This window comes from Xiphophorus maculatus, chromosome 1 (genome assembly GCF_002775205.1).
Source record: "Xiphophorus maculatus strain JP 163 A chromosome 1, X_maculatus-5.0-male, whole genome shotgun sequence".
Taxonomy (NCBI): domain Eukaryota; kingdom Metazoa; phylum Chordata; class Actinopteri; order Cyprinodontiformes; family Poeciliidae; genus Xiphophorus; species Xiphophorus maculatus.
In genome coordinates, this window is record NC_036443.1 from 14,805,858 (window position 1) to 14,828,454 (window position 22,597).

The window sequence follows — 22,597 nt, forward strand, 5'->3', positions numbered from 1 at the left end:
AATAGTTTAATTCAGCTATTTCAGAACAGATGGCTGGAGCACAAAGTTTGAAGAGGAGCTATGCTATATGTTGAAGTTATCTTTGACGCCCATGTACTTGTGTATATTTTTATATAACTTTTCAACTAGACATCCTACATTTATTTAGCTTTTTTTAATGATTGCAATGGGTTTTAATTGATATTGTACTTCCAAAAGGTGCAACAAGTTTTTGATTTAACTAAAACATAAATAATGTACTGTACGAACACACATACGGTTGCGCTGGACACAATCTGCCCAGACTTCTACATTCACATGGAAGATGCAGAATTCTGTTTTCAAAAATCAGCCGCCATAGAGTTTCTTCCTCCATCCTTTCACTTTGATGACTGTCTAAGATAATACTCAGCTATTATATATGAAGGCAAAAATGGGCATATTTGCACCACTCCAACTTTCTAATTAGTCTTCCTTTGTAAAACAAAAGTGTGTGTGAATCCAAATTAAAATCTCTTATGTGCAAAAACGTCTGATTCAGTTTAAACTTCTTGGCAAATTACTGAATTTTCCCACCCAATATAAGTGGAGTATTTTAACACTGTACAAGTGTTCTTTCTCTACTCAAAATTGTGACCGAGAAACTGCAAAAACCTCGAACAGATCATAAACAGGTGCCGCACCGCCCTCTCGTGGCGAGAGCAGGTAACTGTCACTTCTAGAGTCCTTATGTTGTTGATGATGATGATGATGATCCCCGTGGCAGCGCGCTCTCTGCCAGTACTCACGCGAACCTGCTGCTAACCATTAGGAGTCCTCTTTCAGCGATGCGCACAAGTTACTGAAATTTCACGGATTACCGTCACTGGCCGACTGCAGACTGCTCGCAGCCGACCAACCGAGCCGCTAGTGGAAGAGAAAATGAGAGAACCGACGTCAAGCATAGTCTGAACTGGAACACGTCCGCCGGCTGCTCGCCCGCTGCCTCGCTGTCACACACGGACACCGAATCCCGACGGCTCCGGTGGTGGTGGGGGGATTTTCCAGCCGTCATCACCGCGACCGGCCGGTAAAATGTTAAGCTTGGAGCAAACAGAGCCCCGATTTTTTTCTTAAATTGTGTTGTGTTTTTTTTCCCAATAGGTGTAGATAATTTTTATATGAGAGTGTGATGTAAATTTGGCTTAGGTAATCCGGACATTTGTAAATAGGCAATAAAAATCCCGTTTACAGTCAGTATATTTAAGCTACCCTTTTTTAATTAAATCAACGCAGGACTGATGAGGTATGACGTTACATTCAGGTAAGTGATATTTTTATTTTTGTTTTTTTTATTACACTACAAACATTTGTCATAATTAGAGTGTTATGTCATATAGTCCTGTGTGATTTGGGAACGGGGATTAAACTTGTCATGTATTGTGTTTTCCTACTAATTATAGAAAATGTTTAGTGTATAAACACTGTAGTGTAGAGCAAACCGTGCTGTAGGAGACGGGCCCTCTTAATAAACCCGGAGCTGGCCCATCAGTTGTAGGATTTGAAGCGTGGTCGCACCTCGGGGACCATTGTTGATGTTGATTAGTGGTGCTGATCCTGTCCTCTGCTTTTTCCCTGTATGGGGATTGTACTCTTTGCCTCTCTTGTATGGCGTTTCTCAAGTCAGCTGAGCTCCCTGCTAGCCAATAGCAGTGTTTCATGTTACCTTCACGTCCAAGCATCACTGCGCTGTACTGTATATACTGGACCCTATAAATAAACACACAATCTGCGTTCCTCAACTTCTTAGTGCAGAATGAGAGTTGTAGAAATTATCTTTATATAGGTTTAACGTAAACAGAAGATGTTTTTTCTTGCTATGTTGAAACAATGTGTAATATTAGCATGAGGTATGAATAAAGCAAAACCTTTCCCCTCTTTAATTCCTCTAAACTGCTAAATCGCTGAACCTCTGGCACCCTCATTATTCATAAAAACCCAGGGATTATTCAGACGTGAAAGAGGTTCAGTTGTAGATATGTACTCCCAGACTATTAAGCCACTCAGTAATGTTTAATCCTGGTTCCTCAGTGAGTGATTAGAAAGCTTTTCTTTCACCTAGATTTGTATGGTTTTGTCCACAGTGGGGATGCAAAGCGAACCGAAACCATGGGGGTTAGATAACACACATCTTTCTCCCTCTCTGTTCGCTCTATCCCTGTGAACAGTGCTGTGTGTGTGCTGCTACCTACACTGGAGTCTCACATGCTTGACCTGGATTGGACAAAAGTCCTTGTTGTGTTTTGAGCGTTGAGTTTCCCTAATAGGATGAGAACAATCAATTGTGTGTTTGATTCCAGCAGCTGGCATTTGATATTTCTTGCAAACAGGGAAGCGGCAACATGTGCTGAACAAGTTGTTCAGCACATGTTGCCAAGAGAAACCATTGCACGTTGGTCTTTTTGTGTGTTTACTTTGGCCCATTTTTTTCTAAAGGCAAATACATTTTAAGGTATTTTTAGGATTACAGTTGAAACCAGAAGTTTACCAAACAGAATGACAAATGTTTTTGTCTCTTTGTCTGATGTTAAATCAGACCAAACTTGTCCCATTTTATGTCAATTAGAATGACCAAAATTATTTCTATTTGCTAAATGTCACAGTAAGCAGAAAACATATTTCAGAGACTTATTTATTAATATCTTCAATGTCAAAAGTTTACATATATTATCTCAGTATTTAGTATCATTGCTTTTTAACCGTATAACATGGTTCTGAGTTTATTTCCTCAAGCTTTTTACAATAGTTTACTGGAGTTCTGACAGAACTGGTGGAACTGTGTCAGGTTTGTAGGCTGCTTTGCTTGCACCTTTTGAAATCTGTCCACTATTCTATGACTATACCGTACCAAAACATTAACTTGGTTGTCCGATAACCACTTGACGGTTGGTTTGGGTCATTGTCCATTTGGAAGACCCATTTTAACTAGTGGTGCACCAATTTATCGATTCATTGACACAGATTCTCTTAATTTTGGGAGATTGTTGATCAGCTGATACTTACGTGTGAAGCCAATCTTATCCCCCGATCTTATCTACCTCAGGTAAAGTATAAAAAAAGAAAATTATTATAAATATAATTATCTGAGAAAATATCACTTGCATAATAATTTGGAACACGGTGTATTTGGGAGTTATCCTCTCCCCCACTACTGAGCTCTTTAAAGGCTTGCCTCCAGAAATCTGACAGTGTGAGTCATGCTTGTTAAACGTGGCCTCTCACAGGGACCATGGTCTTTGTATTTGTCCGTCTGTGTGATCAACAACTGAGCTGCAGGGACCTAATATCATCAGTGAAGTTGCCGCTTGACTCAGAGCCCATTTGAATTTTGGCCAGCAGCTTTCAGACCTTGTGCTTCCTCTGTCTTCCCACATTACTCAGCCTCCATCTCCGTTCTAAATCTCTGTGAGACTAGTGCTGAGTTGGAAGGAGTCTGAAAGAAGTTTGAGCGTTGGATTAAGCATGCATGGAAAAGTTTGAATGACAAGCAGGTATGAATCTGCTGTTCATACCACAACTGGCTCCTCTTGTGGTTGTTCCACTTGGAGGCTCTGTTGTTTTTTGGTTTCCAGACAAGTAAATGTGTTAAATGTACTCCCAGGTGCACAACTTATCCAAGTTTACCCTGTCTGCTGAAGGGCAATAGAATTATATGCAGAACACCACAGCTGACACCTGATCATATATCTGGAAAATATTAGTTTTTATAGTTTTATCGTGCTCCACTAAGGTTGCAATGCTCACTCCACGTTTTGGTACACATGTGATTTGTTTCCTAAGCTGATCCTGGGTTTTCAAAATTGAACTTCAGTGTCCTGAAATAAAGAAACGTATAATAGTTTCACAAAGAAAGCTCTTTAAGAACCCCCTAACAACCAGAAGATATTTATTATTTTTGTGGAACATTAAGATAACAGATGTTAGGATCTCAACTTTCCATCCGTCTGTCCGTCCATCATCCATCCATTCAGCCAATAAACAGTCCCTCCAGCTTGTTTTGGGACTTCTCCCAGTGGGACGTTCATGGAACATCTCACCCGGGAAGCAGACGTTTAGGCATCTTAAACAAATTCCTGAGCCACCACAACTGGCTCCTCTTGATGTGGAGGAGCAGTGACTCTACTCTAAGCCCCTGCCAGATGATTATACATGTGCAATATTATTCTATAAAAATGTTTTTTTGTTGTTGTGGTGGTGACCAACATCTCATTTTCTAAATGTTGTTAAAACTGTAAAACTGAGCAGATAATAACAATAAAGTGAAATATTTTTATTTCAGTTATTATTTAATTTATTTTTCATTGTATTTTCTTTATTTTTAGATTTTATAACATTAAATAGTTGGACAGCACCAGCTCCCCCTCAGCCTGTGTCAGAGGATGTACAAGCGGAAACTATTCCTATGCTAATGTAATCACCTTGTGTTTTTTTTTTTTCAACTTTTCCATCCTCCAGAGGCATTCTTCCTCTCCTCTCTTCTGTTCTCCTCTTAGCTGCTTTTGTTTGAGCAGAGATTTAGCTACTCGCTGCAGTCATTCACGCAAACATTGGCACATATTTTATCAGACAACCTGCCCTCAGCCCCCTTTTTGTCTATGCCACCCCCACCCCTTTATTTCGCCCTCATTCTCTTTCACTCACATTTTCTCACCCCATCAGCCACTGCCCCTCCCTCGCACCATCTCTCTTTCCCTCTCTTTCTCTGTGTTTAAAACTACTGTCTGCCTGCTCCCACCAACTGCAGTCCCTTACTGTCCCCCCATGCCACATTTTATTCACTCTTTTCATCTGCATTTCCCCTCTCAGTCACAAAAACATGGCCAGCACACACACACAGTCCTCCGGCTCTGTCTCTATCGACCTTCCTAGTTTTTCAACCGCTGCCCGGTAAGCTGAAGTTGCTGCAGGACTGCAGTATTTTATTCAGTGTAAGTTAGAAAATGCAGATTATGTTCTGTGTGAAAGATTTATTAAACAATCCATGCTAATTTTATTTTTGTTTTCAAGGAACCAAATTTGTGTTAAGTGGTAGATTGCTAATTGTTTTGAAGGTTTTTTGATTTTTCTCTTGACTTTTTTGGCTTAGTTTTTCAGACATTTTCAGTCCTGTTCATGTGAACACAAAAGCCTTGCTTAATAGATGCAAAATACAATGAAATGTCAATGTCATTCATTTTTTTATTAGTACCTTTTCTTTTTTCAGGTAAGGAGAGTTGATACCAGAGATCTGTCGGAAAGATAAATGACATTCTCCTTTGTTTTTACAGTTATGTAGAGGATCATATCTTTGGCAGTCAGTAGGCAAACATGTCACAATGATTTTAGCTGCACATTTTAGGGATTATTAGGCAGCTGCAGGTGTACTCGGAAACTCCCGGAAGCCCCAAAGGCCGACTCAGTACAAGAGTTCATCTCTCACGAATTGGAGCACCGACACAGATGTGAAGAGAGAATTATTCTGACATGTCAGCCAGATGTACGCTTCATGCTAGAGTCATTTTGCTGCCTGGGCGAGATGTCACAATTTCAGCTGCAGTGTTGGTTTTATTATCTTCATCTGTAGTATACCACATTTGCCCACATGAGCAGTTGCTTGGTCATTTGGCTGGTGTCAGGAAATTCCTCTCGGCATTCTTTCGTTGAAAGGGGAACGAGTGGGTTGGGTGAGAGTGACAGTTTGCATGTGTATGTGTGTGTTTCTCCTCTGCAAATAAAAGAGGGTGCGTGTAAAACAACAAAGTTTGCCCTGACAATCTGGTGTGGGTTCAATATTTGTGTGTGTGTGTGTATTTGGGAGGGAGACTGTGAGGGTGTGAGAGACAGTGATGCGGTTGAACGTGTTTGATGTACTGTGATAACTCTCTCCGGTATGTGGCTTTCATGGGAACTCGTTACCCTGGGGACACGGGCAAAAAAGTTTAAATGGCAGCTTCCTCTTTGTTCATTGTACCTTGTTCCACCTTTGTGTCCTTTACTTATATTATGCCTCACCTCTAGAAAAGAACTGTACCTTACAGCATGTCCCTTATGAGTGCCATAACTATTTTTTCCTTTGCTTTTAGTCATTGTTAAGTTTTCTGTTTTGTTTCTATATTATTGCATAAGTATTGTGCTGCATTGTGCTGCCGCGTTGAGTCAGAAATTATACTTTGTTTTTTACAGCCTGTGTTTCTGTCCTTGGAATGTCGCTTAACTGGAATTGTTTCTGTTCTTTTCAGAGTTTCTTAGCAGTTGGTGTTTTAATTTGACTGACAGCTATGCACATTGCTTGCCAGACATGTTTACTTTAAAGTTGGACACAGAATAGGCTTGATGCGATTCTTAATTACCGTGTTGTGAAAGAGAAAAGAGACCAGCATGGTTTCTTTTCTCTAAGGTCTAAGGTCTGGACTCACTGTGGTGAGGTAGGTGGTCCCTGTTGATGTCTTCATAACTACAAGTCCTGTATCCCAAGAAACTATTCATGTGACATGGATGCTCTAAAAAGTCTAGCAAGTTTGGCTAGCAAGATGGACTATCAGGCTTTCATCTGTAAAGTAAAACGTGTTGTGTTTTTAACTAATGCAAAGTGAGATTATTTCCTTATCATGGCTCCACCTTTTTTTCTCTCCATTTATTGTTCCATTCTATTCCCAGTCTAACCACATTTCTTTGTGCTGAAACAGTTGCTTCTTTACCCTAGTTTGTTTGCTTTCTTTATGTTCAGAATATTGATCCCGAGCTTTAACTCTGTCCTGTAGAAACTGTCAGAGAAACGTTTGGTTTTGATACCCTAACAAAACAGCAGCTAAAAATATGGTTATTTGGACATTTTGACAAGCAGGTATGAATCTGTCTCTGATTTGAACAAAAATCAGAGACAGAGTTTTGTCTTGCCATCTACAGTATGTCGCTTTATTCAAACCTATGTTTTGTGCAGAACTAAACATAAGAAAATTAGGTAGATTTTGTTGGAATATCAAATCCTGTCAGGCCTTTGTTTTACTGCATTGGGACATTTTACCTTTTATATTTAAGGGTTCAATACTCTATGATTGCTCCCCAGACGTTATGTAATTAGTTCTTGAATTCACCAGAAAGGAGGTCATGCTGTCAGTTTCACTTTCAGTTCCAAGTATCTAACATATAGAAGTGAGTGACTCTTCAGCAACGTCTACATAGGAATCCATAATATAAAGAACTGTTATTGTTGGGTTATCTCTGTGATAATGAGTATCAGATGCATACATTCTGTAGCAATGGTGCACTAAGTGGAAACAACAATGTACAGTAAGCTACAGTTTTTCTTTGATCCAAAACTGAAAAGCAACAATTGTTCCTACTATTTCAAAAATAATGTACCATTACTTACTACAATAATAATAGTATTATCCTCTGAAATCTTTATTTTATTGCATAGACTTAAACAAAAAAACTATCCAGAATAAGCACCTTTGAAATTTAGTAGAAGTTTAGTGTTCAGTATATAACCCATTATTGCTGTTCTGCTCTTTATTGAGGGACACAAGTTTAACAAGCTGGTACTGGCTGGGTATTTGCTCCAGCTGTCTACTCAGGTAGTTACTCTGCAGTCAGCTGCTTATTGAACATGCTCTTATATTGCCAAACCTAGATATTTAAAATATAGATGTAAAAGATGTTGCTCCTGCAGTTTTTATGCCATGGCTGTGTTTTGCAACCAGAAAAAAAGTTATACAGCAATCGTCTTTAAAGACTTTAGTATTATTATTTCAGCAAGCTGATTGGTAATGGCAGCAACAGGTGGGGGAGGGTAGGTGCAGTATTAATCGATGCTTCATACAGCTGTAGAAAACTCAGGAATTTTAAAATATAGAATCAGTGTGACAAGACATTTTACGGACTTTGAAACTAACCTTTTAAAGCCCTGTACCAGTGATCAGCACGTGTCTAGTCTATAGGCAGAATTGCAATAAGCCTTTCCAAATTGACCAAAAATGCACTGATTATCTCTCTTGGCTGATGCCAGATAATCATAGTTATGAGTAGTTGTTTGTTTATTAGATCTCCACTACAGATGTCTAGTCACTCCAGCACAGTTCAACAGTCACTCTTTGTATGAATTATTCACACTCAACTGGCCCCTAGATCGTCATCCATTTTTAATGGTTGCAGTTGCATTCCACTGACTGCAGCTCTCTGTTGACTAATGGAGCTGTTTGACACAATTTATGTCACAAAAGGCTGATAAATGTGCTGGATGGTTGATTAGGGTAGCTCATTAAAAATCCCTTCTGAACTCCATCTCCTCAACTTTACAAAGATTTTTTTTTGTTTAATTACATGCAATCATTGTACACAATCACTTCTGTTCATTTTTGGAAAGATTTGTAGAAAAGGAACATTACTAAATGCACATGCTTTAATGTATATGTGATAGTTAGAAAGTATTCCTGCAAAGAATGGTGTTTTTTTTTTTATCTACTCCCATAATTCAAATTAATATTAGAAAGGCTTTCTTGAAACCTGGCTTACCTTAACTTCAGAGACACAGATATATCCATAATTTAGGAATTCCATCTGGTGTGTATCTAAAAATTAACAAATTGTTTCATATTTGTCTTGCAGATTCACTTGAAGATCTTCAGAGAAAAAAATCTTCAGCTTTCACAGGAGATGTGAAAACCCCTGGATCAGTGTGCTGCTTGACAAACATGTCAATTCCTTTGGGTTCTGCTACACAAGTGGATTTTGACAAACATGTAGAAAAATTAGGATAAGGACACTAGAGACAAAAGCTATTCTTTAGTGCCTGTGCTGTCATCCTTATGAATTACTGAGTAGAATATTAGAATAAGACACAAATGAGGAAAAAGTAGACAAGAGGGGGAGAAAGTCTGCAATCTAAACCAACTGTAACCTGAATCACAGATAAAGAACCTTCCAGAACAAAAGTGGTGACTGGTTGACCACAGAAACAGAGAGAGACGGGGACTGACGGAGGAGCAAGGGTTTGGAGGAGGAGGCGAAGGAGGAAGTCTCGAAGGTTTGGGAAAGACCTTTCTCCATGGCTACAGACCCAGGAGAGCCCACAGGCACTGAGGACTCATCTGAGAAAGCTGATGGAAAGAAGGAGGAGGACAAGCAGCGGGAGGTCAGGAGAGACCAACAGAGGGAGAGGACACCTAACACCTTTTTGGGCCTCCCCTCCTCCCAGGCTCAAATGGACACAGAGAAAGGAGGAGACGACAGAGGAGGAGGAAATGGAGAAGCTGCCTTTCAGAAGCTTGGAGAGACTCCGGTCCTAATCCCTATGCCTTCAGTTCCTGTCGATACTGGTCAAAAACGGCAGAGACGGGAAAAGCGTTTCTTCAGAAAGAGTGTGGAGATCTGTGATGCGGATGATGAGATAGGCATGCCTCCTGACGCCCCCCACAGTGCTCCCCACCTGGAGCTGCACTCCACAGATTCAGTCTTTGACAGTGCACAGCAGCAAGGGGCTGCTTCTTCCTGTGTAGCCTTGGGGCATGACCCCTCTCAGGGCCATGAACCTGGGAAAGATGTTCCTCCATCTGCACCCACCCCGAGTGTGAGAGAGAGGGACCGTGAACAGGAGGAGGAAGCAGAGATGAAGGCAGTAGCCACTTCCCCTGGTGGAAGGTTTCTTAAGTTTGACATTGAACTGGGCAGAGGAGCCTTCAAGACTGTGTACAAAGGCCTTGACACGGAGACCTGGGTGGAAGTGGCTTGGTGTGAACTACAGGTAAGACAAAGTATCTTCTTGTTAATACAGACTATTCAACTATTCATCAGGAGGTAAAGCCACGCAAGGTGAATGCTAATGACAAGAAGAATGAAAATGGAAAAAGCTGTTAGTATGTTGTTGGAATGTGTAAATTAAAAAAAAAATATTCCTGAATTGGCCCAAACTTTGTGGAGTGAAATTTATTGTGGAAATTATTACGAATCTTCAGAGTAAGCTTTTTAATTTTCCAAAAAGAACTCAGTCAGTTAAATTAATTATTATTAAGATCTCAAATCAAAAGCACTCTACAGTTGATATAAAAAGTAAACTACTTTCTTTCTATGGTGTGTTTTTGAAAAGTGTTTTTGAACTACATGTTAGATGAAGGGCTGAATGTTTGCCCAGTTGATAGTGCTGTTGATTTGCAAGAAGAAGGTCCTGTGCTCAAGTCCTGGTGTGAGGTCTTTCTGCTGGAAACTAGCATGTTCTCCTTGTGCATGCGTGGGGTCTCTTCAGGTACTTTGGCTTAATTGATCTCTCTCAGTTGCCTTTAGGTGTGTGTGTGTATGCATTTTTTTGTCTTATAGTGTCTCTGTGTAACCCTGTGATGGAGTAGCAACCTGTGTTGTACCCTGCTGCCTCTCGCATGACCACTGGTTGAATGGATGTTAAAAGGAAGCTCTGACAAAGATGGCTTTTCTGATTGCAGTTCAGTTTAGAGATGCACAATATGTCAGCACTAACATCGGTATCAGCAAGTATTAGTAATTTTTTAACATATCAATATTAACCCGATAAATAAAACTCGGACAATATTAACAACCAACATTTATTTTCATCTTAGTTTTTTTTTCTGAAGGGGGAGGCATGGATTCTGTAGTATTTGTTTGGTCATGTGACAGTGATAGTCATGCAGCACAGGATTGTGGGAAGTCTGACTAAGGCAGAGTGGAGAGGCCAGTGGGGTGGGGTGTTTTTTTTCCCAAGGTTTCAAAAGGGAAGTGAAATATATGTTAGAATATACAGTACAGACCAAAAGTTTGGACACACCTTCTCATTGAATTCAATGAGAAAGTGTGTCCAAACTTTTGGTCTGTACTGTGTGTATATATATATATATATATATATATATATATATATATATATATATATATATATATATATATATATATATATATATATATATATATATATATATATATATATATATATATGACATGATAAGAATAACTTCGTTCTTTACAAAAGTATGGTGTGCATTTACATGTTCTATATTGAGAAACACTCTATAATATGTTCAAAGCCTAGGATATTGTTTTATAATCTGAGCCTGCTTTAAGCCTCTTTATAACTTAATTCCTGAGCTATCTGCTGTGTTCCTTGTTTCTTGTGATGCTGTTTGTCCCCTGTTTCATTAATAATACTAATTTATACTGCGATTAAAGCACTCAAAAAATAATTTTCCTTCTAATGAGGTTACTTCTGAAGGCAAGAATTTATTTAGAAAGTATCACAGTGAAGGAGGCACCCCATACATTTCAGAGTTTTAACAATTAGAATTTTGGGGGGGAAAAAAGTTCATTTTTTTGTTCTCACATCAAACTATGCAGTAATTTGTGTTGGTCCATCACATAAAATCTCAGTTTTTAATGTTTATGGTTTTCAAATTGTGAAAACGTTTTAAGAGGTACTAACATGTTTTAACCTACTGAGGGTCTCGTAGTTGCTGAATGAAACTGTTTGTCATGCACAAACGTCGTAGTGGGAGAAAATAATGAAGTGCAGTTTATATTACAATATTCTGTTATTCCCATAATTAATGCCAAGTATGGTAAATGACATGAATTAAACATGTGGTGGGAGATGGACTTTTCATCTTAGCCTCACAAAAGAAAGCAGTGTTCTGGTAAGCCATTTGCCTTGACTGTTTGCTTTGTGAGCAAAATCAGTCATGTATTTGGTTGGGAGCTAATTCCTAAACAAGAGCCTTGGCTAATCCTTAAGATCAGAGTCTGTCTATTGGACTAACAAGCAGCAGGCATGTCCCTGTATCACCTTTTCTGGTATTACTCTAACACCTACTGAATCAGCTTCATGTCAATAGCAAGCCTCTGCTCTTTCAACATGTCTCCTGTCATGTAGAACTACTCAGCTTACAAAGATGTTATATTACTGCCATACTCAATAAGTTGGAATATTATTCAAAAGTACATTTATTCCAGTTAGTAAGTTAACTAAGTTAAGCAAATTATATAGATCAATTACACACACTGATTTTTTAAAAAGGTTTTATTTCTGTTTATGTTGAAGATTTTACTCCTACAGTTAATGAAAACACAACATTTAAGATTTAAATATTTCAGCAGACCAGTAGCAAACGAGCCTCTATGGACTGCTTATTCTAATTTACTGTTTCAACTAAACAGTAAATAGCATCTGTGTTTATTAATATTCCTTTAGGTTTAACTTGTGAATGATGTTCAGTATGAGCTGGTAGCTTGTAGCAATTTGTTGCCAAACAGGATGCGTAAAAAGATATAACTACTGTATATATCCAATCATCCATTCATCCGTACCCACTTGTCCTTGCATGGCTGCAAGGGTCAAAACCAAGAACATGAATTAAAACATTCCAAGCATAATTCATAGATTTGTACCTGTAACTCAACAACTGGAGAAGTAAAACATGAGTATGAAAAACATAGAGGAGATGGTGAGTAGACAAATGAGTGTGAACGTAAGACAGGAAGATGATGAGCCAAACAGGGGATTACGGTGGCATCCCTCCCAGATAGCAGCCATGTAGCAAGGCCTAAGTTATCACATTCAGAGAGACCCTGAACACACTGTTGTGCACACGCTTAAACACACATTACGAACAGTCACACGCCTATAGACGGATCCAGTTCCCATTCAATGCAACATTCTAGTTTCCCAGAACACATGATCTGTCCTTTTTAGTCTACCCTGCCAAAGCCTGTAAACAGCTTTAATGTACAGAGGCTTTAAAGTGGACAAAAGTGCTCATAAATAATAACGTTACATGGCTATAGATGGTCTGTGTTGTAAAACTCAAGCAAATAACTTGTCATCCTAATCAAAATCTAGAGATGCACCATCAAATATTTTCTGGCCAATTACAATCTAATTTGAAAAGAAAAGTTGACCTAGTTGCTTTCGCAGCACCATTGTATGTTTTAATTAAACAGTACATGTTGAACTGCTGACAAGAATAAAATTTACAATCTACATTTGTCATCATGCCCCAACACTATGATCGGTCTGTGCGATGGTTCCAGTTTAGATGCAGTTAGGGTTATGGAATGGAAGACAACCTTTACAGAACTAACCCGACATTAGTTGATACTGTTAGTTTCCTCTGAGTCTTCAGCTTGGTAACACAATATTCCCCTTCCTCTTTGACCATAAATTTAGGGAACTAGGGTATTAGCTGTCCAAAAGCAGCTTGAAAAACCTTTCTCATTATTTCACTTTCCTTAGGAAGTTTCACACCTAAAGGGCAGAGCTATATATTTGCACCTGCTGTTTCCTGGATCTGTTTGTATGCAAATTGTACATATCTGTGTCTTTCTGTGTGAGAGCTTTTGCCATCTAAATCAATGACATACAGTCATTGAATTAGTTTGCCTGTCACTGTCCATTTCTCCTTCTCTGTCCCCCCTCCCTCCCTCTGTCTCCCGTTCACTTTTTGTCTGTTTGAGTGAGCATGCGGAGTGATCCGGGGAGTTAATTACAGTGGGTGCCTGTCAGGCTGGAACAAAAACCCTGCACAAGCAGCATAACTCGGGCGGCAGAAACCAGACTGGTTCAACCCAGTCATCCCAGATTGGTCCAGCTAAGCTTAGCACTAGTGCAACAGTCAGGACGGAAGTTTAACGGGTGCCAACTTAGATATTTGGGAATTTGCAGCATTTGTAGTCCCTTGCAAAAGTATACACACCCGTTGAACGTTTTCACATTTTGTCACTTTACAACCACAACCCTCATTGTATTTTAGTTTGATTGGGTTGGATATACCAGCACAAAGTTGTGGATAACATTGGTGCAGAAAAGTGATGAATAGCTTTAAATATAAACATAATCTTAAAATCATGGCTTAAAATCATCACATTTTGTTTTTGATAGCTTCTTTGGACATACATTGAGTCCATCAGCACTGACAAGCTTCCTTTTTATGGGGTCATTAAAATGCCCCCCGTAGTATGATGCTGCCATGCTGTGCGGAGTGCATTTGGGCCAGATAGTTCAGTTTTAGCCTCAGGTAAGACACTGAAAGGCACCGTCCGAACTCAGTCGACACACAGTTCCACACTTTGGAAGAGCTTGCTACGTTACATCACTGGGTGTATAACATTTGAATCCTTTATTTTTGCGTGACAAAGGAAGACTTGAGAAGCCATGTTTCCTTTGATGATTAAACAACAGCTGGGTTAGGCAAAATAAATAAAATACAATATTGCCATGTGACCAACAACAATAGAAGCTAACTCGGATAGATTATTGCTGAACTGAGCAGACCATATTGGAATTGATCCAATGCAACAGGCCAGACATAAGTTCATCCAGGTCACTGACAATTGGCAAGGATCCCTGGGGCTGTATTCTTCCACGAAGGCCTTTTATTACTTGGTTAGCAACCGAGATCCAATTGCTAACCATTGTATACAGCATGAATCACATAAAAACACCATTAACTGCACAGCCTTCTCTAGAATCAATAAGTCCGAGGTTCTTACAATGCCCTAACTAATGTTTAAGATAATCCACCAACAAAGTAGGAGCCATGTCAGTCAGATTTTAATTAAAGTACTATTCCCTTAAGAGTTATAAGAAGAATTATTTCTGAACTTCTGGTTTGTGGTTTTAAACTGAGATGTTGTGTTCTTGAGGGATGCCAGCAAAACTTCATATACATTAATAGTGTATGAACCTATTTTTAAACATGAAGTTAATATCTTTGATTTTTCTTAATAAATGTCTTGTGGGTGTTTTAGAGCAAAGAATTATTGAAGTTTGTAAAGCTGATTAACAAATGAAGATCTTTAATCCAGCATGCAGACCAGCCCTTACAGAGCAATCATTCTTGTTAGTCAGAGCTGTTGTAGCTTACTGTAACTTAATCCCAGTCCTCCACCACCTTGGATTTTGAAATGCTCACACACTTACATGTGTGCTGTATTGCAACACATGCACTGCAAGATACAGTTGTCACACAGCTTAATGTGAAAAAATTGTACCAATATCACCCTGAGGACTGACATTCCCCCTTTTGTTAACAGTAATTTTCAGCTAAGACCTGGTTATACATCTGTGACTTCTCCAAATAATCATCAAACCTGAAAGTAATCTCCCTGATATCAGACACTAATACAGTGTTTGCTAAAATAGAGGTTTTAGGACCTGCATGCTTTGGTATTCATGACCTGAGCCTCTTAACAGTCACCAAAAGCCATATCCTGTTCATTTAGACCGGTGTTTTATGAGACTTGTTTATAACCTGTAGCTTGACCTTCTGCTCTGCCAGATGTCTGTTCTTAGTCTTACTGTAATGATTTGTAGTTCTACATTCTGCTGTATCGTATATAACAACAAAATTGCAAGATTTGTTTGGTCATGAAAATAACAACAGCACCACCCAAAAATATATGGTAGGACACTACAATTAATATGAGCAAAATAATGCGCTGTAGTACCACCTTATATAATGACACTTTAAGAAAGCGAAAACGGCACACTTTGTATACTCAGCTATGTCAAGGTAGGACCCTTTTGCCTTCACATTTTTCAATCTAATGCATATTTCTTGCAACATTACTTTGTGAAATGCATTTTAGGTTGATGACATGTAAAATATATCAACACTTGTGTTTTCATTGCCCTCTGAAGGCATTTGATGCTGTTTTGGGGTTTTGTTCCCTGTCGAAGGAATATAAGAGGAGTTAAGGAAGTTATCAGTTCTTCTTGCACAACAAATAAGCAATGGCAGCAATCTATAAACCCACAACTGCATTCTCACTACACCTGCCTGGTGACATTTGACACAATTGTTTTGTAGAGTTGACATGAGTTCATAGCTTACATCTTTTAGTATTATACTTTTGAAAATGTCTTGTGTTAAATATTTTCTTTGCTTATATACAGCATTACATCTAAGCATCCACCTGTAAACTGCAAATCGAGCCACAGGAAATAGCGTTTTAGATGACTATATTCAGAATAAAAACAGACAGGACTGCTTGGAACATATTCTTCCACAGAGAACCAAATCTGATTAAGATGCATCTTGCTCTGCACATACAGTACATATACCCAAGACATATATGTTTGAAAATACCCCAATTGAATCTTACTAACCCTTGGCTACACACACAGGAGGCAGACAACAAACAGTCTCCTTCTGTTTACACTCATAACAGATCCTTCTGCCTTTTTTTTTTCTCACATATCTTGCTTCTGAGTAATTATTTTTGCTAAATTATGGTTGTGTTGGAAGGTGGCTGTTAAGGGCTCTTTTATACACATTTCTCAATTGACTACAGTTGGCTTGATTAAGAAAATAACATTTTGCTATCCCATTAGGACTTTCTCATCATTTGCTCATTTGCATTATTTACCAATAGCTAGAGTTAGCAGAAATGTTACAAAGGACAAAAATGTTGTTTGTATAATCTGTCAAGAGAGATACACAAACAAAATTTCACAACCTTTCATATTTATCATGGTGCAGTGATGACACACAGCAAATGAAAATACAGAAACGGTGGCATTACAGAAAAATAATGAAGCAACACGGCTTCATTATTCTTCTGCATGAATTTCTGTGAACTGGCAGTTGTGCTCTTACTCAGAAAACATCTCTTGCATTCTCCATATATCTATAAGAGAATGCAAGTATTTGCCACCGTCTTATACCTTAAGACGGTGGCAAAATAAAAGGTTTATCTTCCAACAAAAGCAAAAGCTTGGGTTAGCTCTCTGAAAATCTGAGAGAAGGTGTTAGTGTCTAAAGGAATCACACTTAATCTTCAGGGTCACAACTCCAAAAGACTTTTGGCTAATAGTAACACTTCCCATCACCAAAGAAATAGTGTGACGAACCTGTCAGATGACTGTTGAGCTGCTGCGGAGACGGATCCATTGACATGAGTTCAGCAGGCACAATAATTGGAAACACCTGAGTTACCTCTTCTTAAGGGCTGAAGTGCTTTATTGCATTAGGGGAGTAATGGTCCTATTCCTCCATTTGCTTGTTCTCTGGGGATTTTAGTCTGGATTGCTTAACACTTCTTCATTGATAGAACTGATTTTTGTTACTTGCCCACATTAAGTTGTTAGTTTTGTTGTTTACTGAAAATAAGTATTTATAAGTTATGTCCTTGTGTCTTTTCCATCTCTTTTACCATAATCCCTGAAACAGGTTGTGATTATAGTCAAACATGATGGTGGTGTCATCCTTCCCGGTTAATTTTCTCAAGTTCGGAACTGTTGTTTTTGTAAAGGTGGATGAAATTATGATCCAAATACCTTCAGAGTTTGCCAAAAAGCTGAATTTACTTAAGAATCCCATGAATTCAAATAACAATTTCACAGAGTCAGAGAGATTTTGAGAATTTTTGGAAAGTGCTGGGATCGAATTTTACCAAGTCAAGACTGAGTCTAGTGTTAGACTCCAGCCAATGAAAGCTGAATGCTGAAATTAAATCAAAAGATGCTTCAGAAAGATTTGACAAAAGGTTATTGCAGTTTTTATGTTTTATATTTTTCCCTGTGACAGATTTGTTTGATTGATAGTTACATTCTACACCATAGCTTTTCTTTAAAGAGAAGAAAATGTCAAATTCTTGCCTTTTAATTATGTACAGTACAGACCAAAGGTTTGGACACACCTTCTCATTGAATTCAATTTGAAAGTGTGTCCAAACTTATAGATTATATATTAATCTTTTTTTATTTTTTCATAGAATAGAATAATACACATGAATCTTGGAACAATATAACATTATTTTCTTTCATCTCTGGGTGACACTTTGGGTCAGACGGTATAAACAACACATTTGGTTGTTCCCATTGTACAAACATTCCAACACACATCGAAATTAGTTTTGGAAGGCTAACATTAAGCTTCCTTAATTGCCTCCCCAAGGCCCTGACCTCAATCCCATTGAAAATGTATGTTTTATGATTAAAAGCAGGCTCCATGCCAGGAACCCAGCCAGTTTAAATGAGCACTACCTTTTTTTGATAAAAGGAATGGTCAAATAACCACCCAAAATTACGAGCACCTTACTTATGGCAGTAGCTTGCAAAATGCATTTATTCAGAGTTGGGTTGGGTGTACTCGTACGTTTGATCCTCTTAGAACCTCTTAGAATAAGAGAAAAAATTCAATAAATCCAAGCTAGTGAAGCCAAATAATGATTTTCAAATTAACTGTATGGTGCATCAAGAAAGGAGCTGTTAAAATTCACCATTAATACCTGAAAATGTGTTCATACCCATAATGAGTGTAAACAAACATACTCTCTTTTAAAAAATATGGCTCTGTTTTGTAATGTTAATAAATAAGGAGGCTTGCATAAAGTAAAAACTCAGTTTTTCTGAAGCAGTGTGTTTGTGTGCATCTGTGAATTGGTTTGTGCAGCATTGGCTCATGTGAATCTGTCTAGACACAACTAAATAGATTCATGGAGACACTAAATGAACTCATTGTGACCTTTGCTGACCCCGAAGCTGTCTGATGTGACACTCAACGAGACACAGTAGACGCAGAGGAGGCTGTAGACAGAAACACACAACCAGGTTACCTTGTCTGACTCTGTGCCACACAGTGAGGGAGAGCGATGCTCCATATGAGGAGTGAGACAGAGGACAGAGGCAACACAACAGAGGCAGAACTTCCTGTCAAAATCAAGCACGCTTTGTTCTCTAACACACTTTTGTTTGCACTTGAGCTAGAAGGGTTTTACACAGATAACATGCTGTACAAATCAATTAAAAAAGAGAAAACCTTTTGGGAAAGGTAGGAACATGCAGAAGTGAGTGTTCAGGGAACACCAGATAGGGATGTGCAGTGCCTTTTAAAAGCGTTCACACTCATTAAACTTGAGCCTGCTTGTGAGATAGACAGAATAAGAAATTTATATTAATAAATGGCTTTCTTCATTTTAAATTGCTATGGATCTCTTCTATTTCTTTAGGATTACTATGGGCAGCTTAAATGTTTTCTAGTTAGTAGTCTCCTTGGCATGTTTTGCTAGATTCACTGTTATGTCATACTCTACATTTTCACAATAGATTTCAAAGTGCTATGTAATTTGCCTCAGCTTGGGATATTGTTTTATAACCTAACTGTACTTTAAACAACAACTTTCTCCCTGACCTGTCTGCTGCCCCTTGGTCTACATGATGCTGTTTGTTCACTAATGGTCTCAAACAAACGGCTGTATTTACACAGAGATTAAATTACACACGTGTGTACTGTATTTGCTATATAATATACAAGGTCTATGACAGGAAAGAATAAAATTCATTCAAGTTTGTGGCAACAGTGACACAAAATGAGAAAAAGTTATGACTACTATTTGATGCTATTTGTGAGCTATTGTACTTGTGTATTTCTTTTTTCAATTTGCTCCACAATGTAGTTAGTGTTGAAGAAGTATGACTTAATGTTACACATAATAGTTATACACAGCACCAAGCATTTTTTCCACCACACTGTAGTTCTGTGTTAAAAGGGGAGGGATGAGAGACTGTCTTCCCCTGTAGGATTTCCAGAAAAGGACACTGAACCAGTGCACAGGGAGGGAAGGAACAAATCCAAACACAAACGCTCAAGGGGCTGCGATGATGAGAACAAAAAAATATGGATAGGTACAGCCATCAAAGATTGTATTACATGATTTTTTTTTTTTTTTGCACATTTGCCCCCAATTACCTGCCGGTGCTGTCTCTCTGGTTGGTTTTGTTTAACGCTAACAGCTCGGCATCGTTGGAATTGATCAGTGGAAAGCCAGTCTTATGACGACTTCTATTTATGGCTTGTTTGAATGTGACAGGACAATAGCTGCCATCAGAGTTTCTTACTTTAAAGTTAGTTCCATTGTATCGTCGTAAAGATTTCCTGCTTTTATTTTTGAACATGTACCTGTTTTAAAGTATAAATTCATCAGATGCTGATCCTATTTTATCAGTGGTCTTAAATAGTAATTCAGCAGGAAAAATAATAAATTTTACACACTTGTCTAGTTTGTTTGCTCACATAGCAGAAAATAATACTAGTTCGTACAGAGTTTAAAATATGTACCAGTTTAAAGGAGACATCCAAAATTTCTTTCATTGTGAAAAACTGGATTGTAATTATATATATATATATATATATATATATATATATATATATATATATATATATATATATATATATATATATATATATTTTTTTTTTTTTTTTTTTTTTTTTTTTTTTGCAACATCACATATCACACAGGTTTGAAAAAAGCGTTTTTTGTTTGCAAGGATTATTATTATTGTTATTATTAGTTTTTTGTCTCTGTATTGCTCCTTATTAACAATGGCACAAACAAAGGGGTAAAGAAAAGATTCAAGCTCAGATGGATTATGTAACAACAAAATGATTATTAGAAAATAATATGTTCACTCTAAGTAGTCGCTATGCTTGTGTTTAACGTGAGATTTGTCAGTGGCTACCTCTGTTTTCTAGAATGTTGTATGACTGTGAAATGAATTTCTGCAGCACTGGTTCTTTGTGCCATATTGGCAATGTGGTGCAGTTGCAGCATAAATGTGTTTTTAAAGCTACAGCTTGGGTGTTGCCTAAGGTTGGTTGCATTTCTTTATTGCTAGCACCACCTAGTGGCATCAGGATTTATTGTACACTCAGTAGAAAACTTCAAGTAGCCTTGTGATGTTTTAAATTTATGAATGGATTGTTTTTAAGTAACCTTTTATGATGGAAGAAAATCAATGGAGCAGTCTACTTAGTGTTTTTGAACTGCAGTCCTGTAAATAAGCAGCCCTTGTGACTACTCAGACCTTTTATTTCTGCATGTACCTTTTTACTGCAGGACCGTAAGCTGACCAAGGCAGAGCAACAACGCTTCAAGGAGGAGGCAGAGATGTTGAAAGGTCTTCAACACCCCAACATAGTCCGCTTTTATGATTCCTGGGAATCTGTGCTGCGTGGAAAGAAGTGTATTGTACTGGTCACTGAGCTAATGACATCAGGAACACTTAAAACGTTAGTACAAAATTACCCTTCTGTTCATTAGGTTCAGATTTATTTATTTAAAATGGGGCCCATTTCTATCAGTAAAAAACTTCCGTAGGCCCAAAGGGAAATTAAATTATGCCAGATTATAGCATAAGGCTAATTACTGTTTGCTTTTTCCTTGGCAGGTTGATATTAATATGTAACAGAAATCAAACCACAAAATGCAAATACAAAGCATTGTAAATGATAAAACACACACAGCTTACACAGAGCATGACAGAACAGGTGAAGACCAGACTGACACCTAAAGTGACCATGTGGAACACCTTTAACAAACTTAATATCCCTGCGCATTGTGTCTCTTAAGCAAGACTGATGGACTAATACCCACAGAGCTATTGAACAAATAAAACCGACACAAAAGCCCAAGAAGTTATTGGACTTATATATTATTATTATTATTGCCTCTTCTGTTATCATCTTTGTTAAAAGATAACTTTTAGATGTCATTGTAATAACAGCATATCTGGTCATTGCAATAATATTTATGAGTAATGTGTTTTTTTATGTTTATGTGTTTCTTTTTAGTAAGTGTTCTAATAGTTATGACAAAAACATAAATATTAAGGAAAATAAATACAATTTCAGTGGTATTTGCATTGTTTTGACCTTTGTGTTCCCAGTCTTGGCTATCGATCAGTTTGTTCTTTTGGGTGACGGCATGTATTCTGTGTGCACAGCTACCTTAAGCGCTTCAAAGTGATGAAACCCAAAGTCCTGAGAAGTTGGTGCAGACAAATTCTGAAGGGTCTTCACTTCCTCCACACCAGGACTCCACCGATTGTGCATCGGGACCTCAAGTGTGACAACATTTTCATAACAGGCCCCACAGGGTCAGTTAAGATAGGTGACCTAGGACTGGCCACTCTTATGAGGACCTCCTTTGCAAAAAGTGTCATAGGTAAGATGTATAAGCTGACCAGGCTAAACATTATGACTACTGACAGGTAATGTGCTAAAGTCAGATTATATCTTCATCTTGACACGTTAGTATATTGGATAAATTATCCAGCAAGTTCATTTTGTCCTGAATGTTGGTTTGTTAATAACAGAAAAAATGGGCAGGGATAAAGATTTAAGTGTGTTTGAAAAAGGCAAGTTGTGGTGGTTTGACAACTGCATCAAATTATCTCCAAAACTGCTGCCATTGTAGTGTTTTTTTTCCAACACATCTCAGTTTGAGATCACCGATTGATTGTATCTGGTATTTGTCTTTGTGGCCTGTTTTTGATTTAGAGCTGCTTTCTTGCTTTAACAGGAACCCCAGAATTCATGGCTCCAGAGATGTATGAGGAGCACTATGATGAATCGGTGGATGTTTATGCCTTTGGTATGTGTATGCTGGAGATGGCTACTTCAGAATACCCCTATTCTGAATGCCAAAATGCTGCTCAGATCTATCGCAAAGTCACAAGTGTAAGTGCCTTTAATGGAAATTTGCTGTCCTGATCACTCTGACGACAAAGATTTTGTTTATAAAAATGTTAACTAATAATATTATCCAAGATATTTAAGCACAAAAGTAATTCTTTGAAATGAAAATCAATAGTTCAAATCAATTTTTT

At 38.1% G+C, this 22,597-nt stretch overlaps 1 protein-coding gene across 9 annotated transcripts in view; it reads left to right on the forward strand.

Moving 5' to 3' along the window:
- Nucleotides 1-733: 733 nt before the first annotated feature.
- Nucleotides 734-22,597, forward strand: part of wnk3 (WNK lysine deficient protein kinase 3) — a 41,336-nt gene continuing 19,472 nt past the window's right edge. For 7 of the 9 annotated variants that reach the window (XM_023341988.1, XM_023342015.1, XM_023342010.1 and 4 more), the window contains exons 1-5: nt 734-1,282; nt 8,605-9,739; nt 20,827-20,999; nt 21,713-21,933; nt 22,291-22,448. In XM_023341988.1, the coding sequence (XP_023197756.1) occupies nt 9,044-9,739; nt 20,827-20,999; nt 21,713-21,933; nt 22,291-22,448 (1,248 nt within the window). In that variant the 5' untranslated portion in view covers nt 734-1,282; nt 8,605-9,043. Of the gene's footprint in view, nt 1,283-4,666; nt 4,906-8,604; nt 9,740-20,826; nt 21,000-21,712; nt 21,934-22,290; nt 22,449-22,597 lie in introns of those variants that run through there. The other 2 variants (XM_023341998.1, XM_023342003.1) reach the window with 2 other exon arrangements.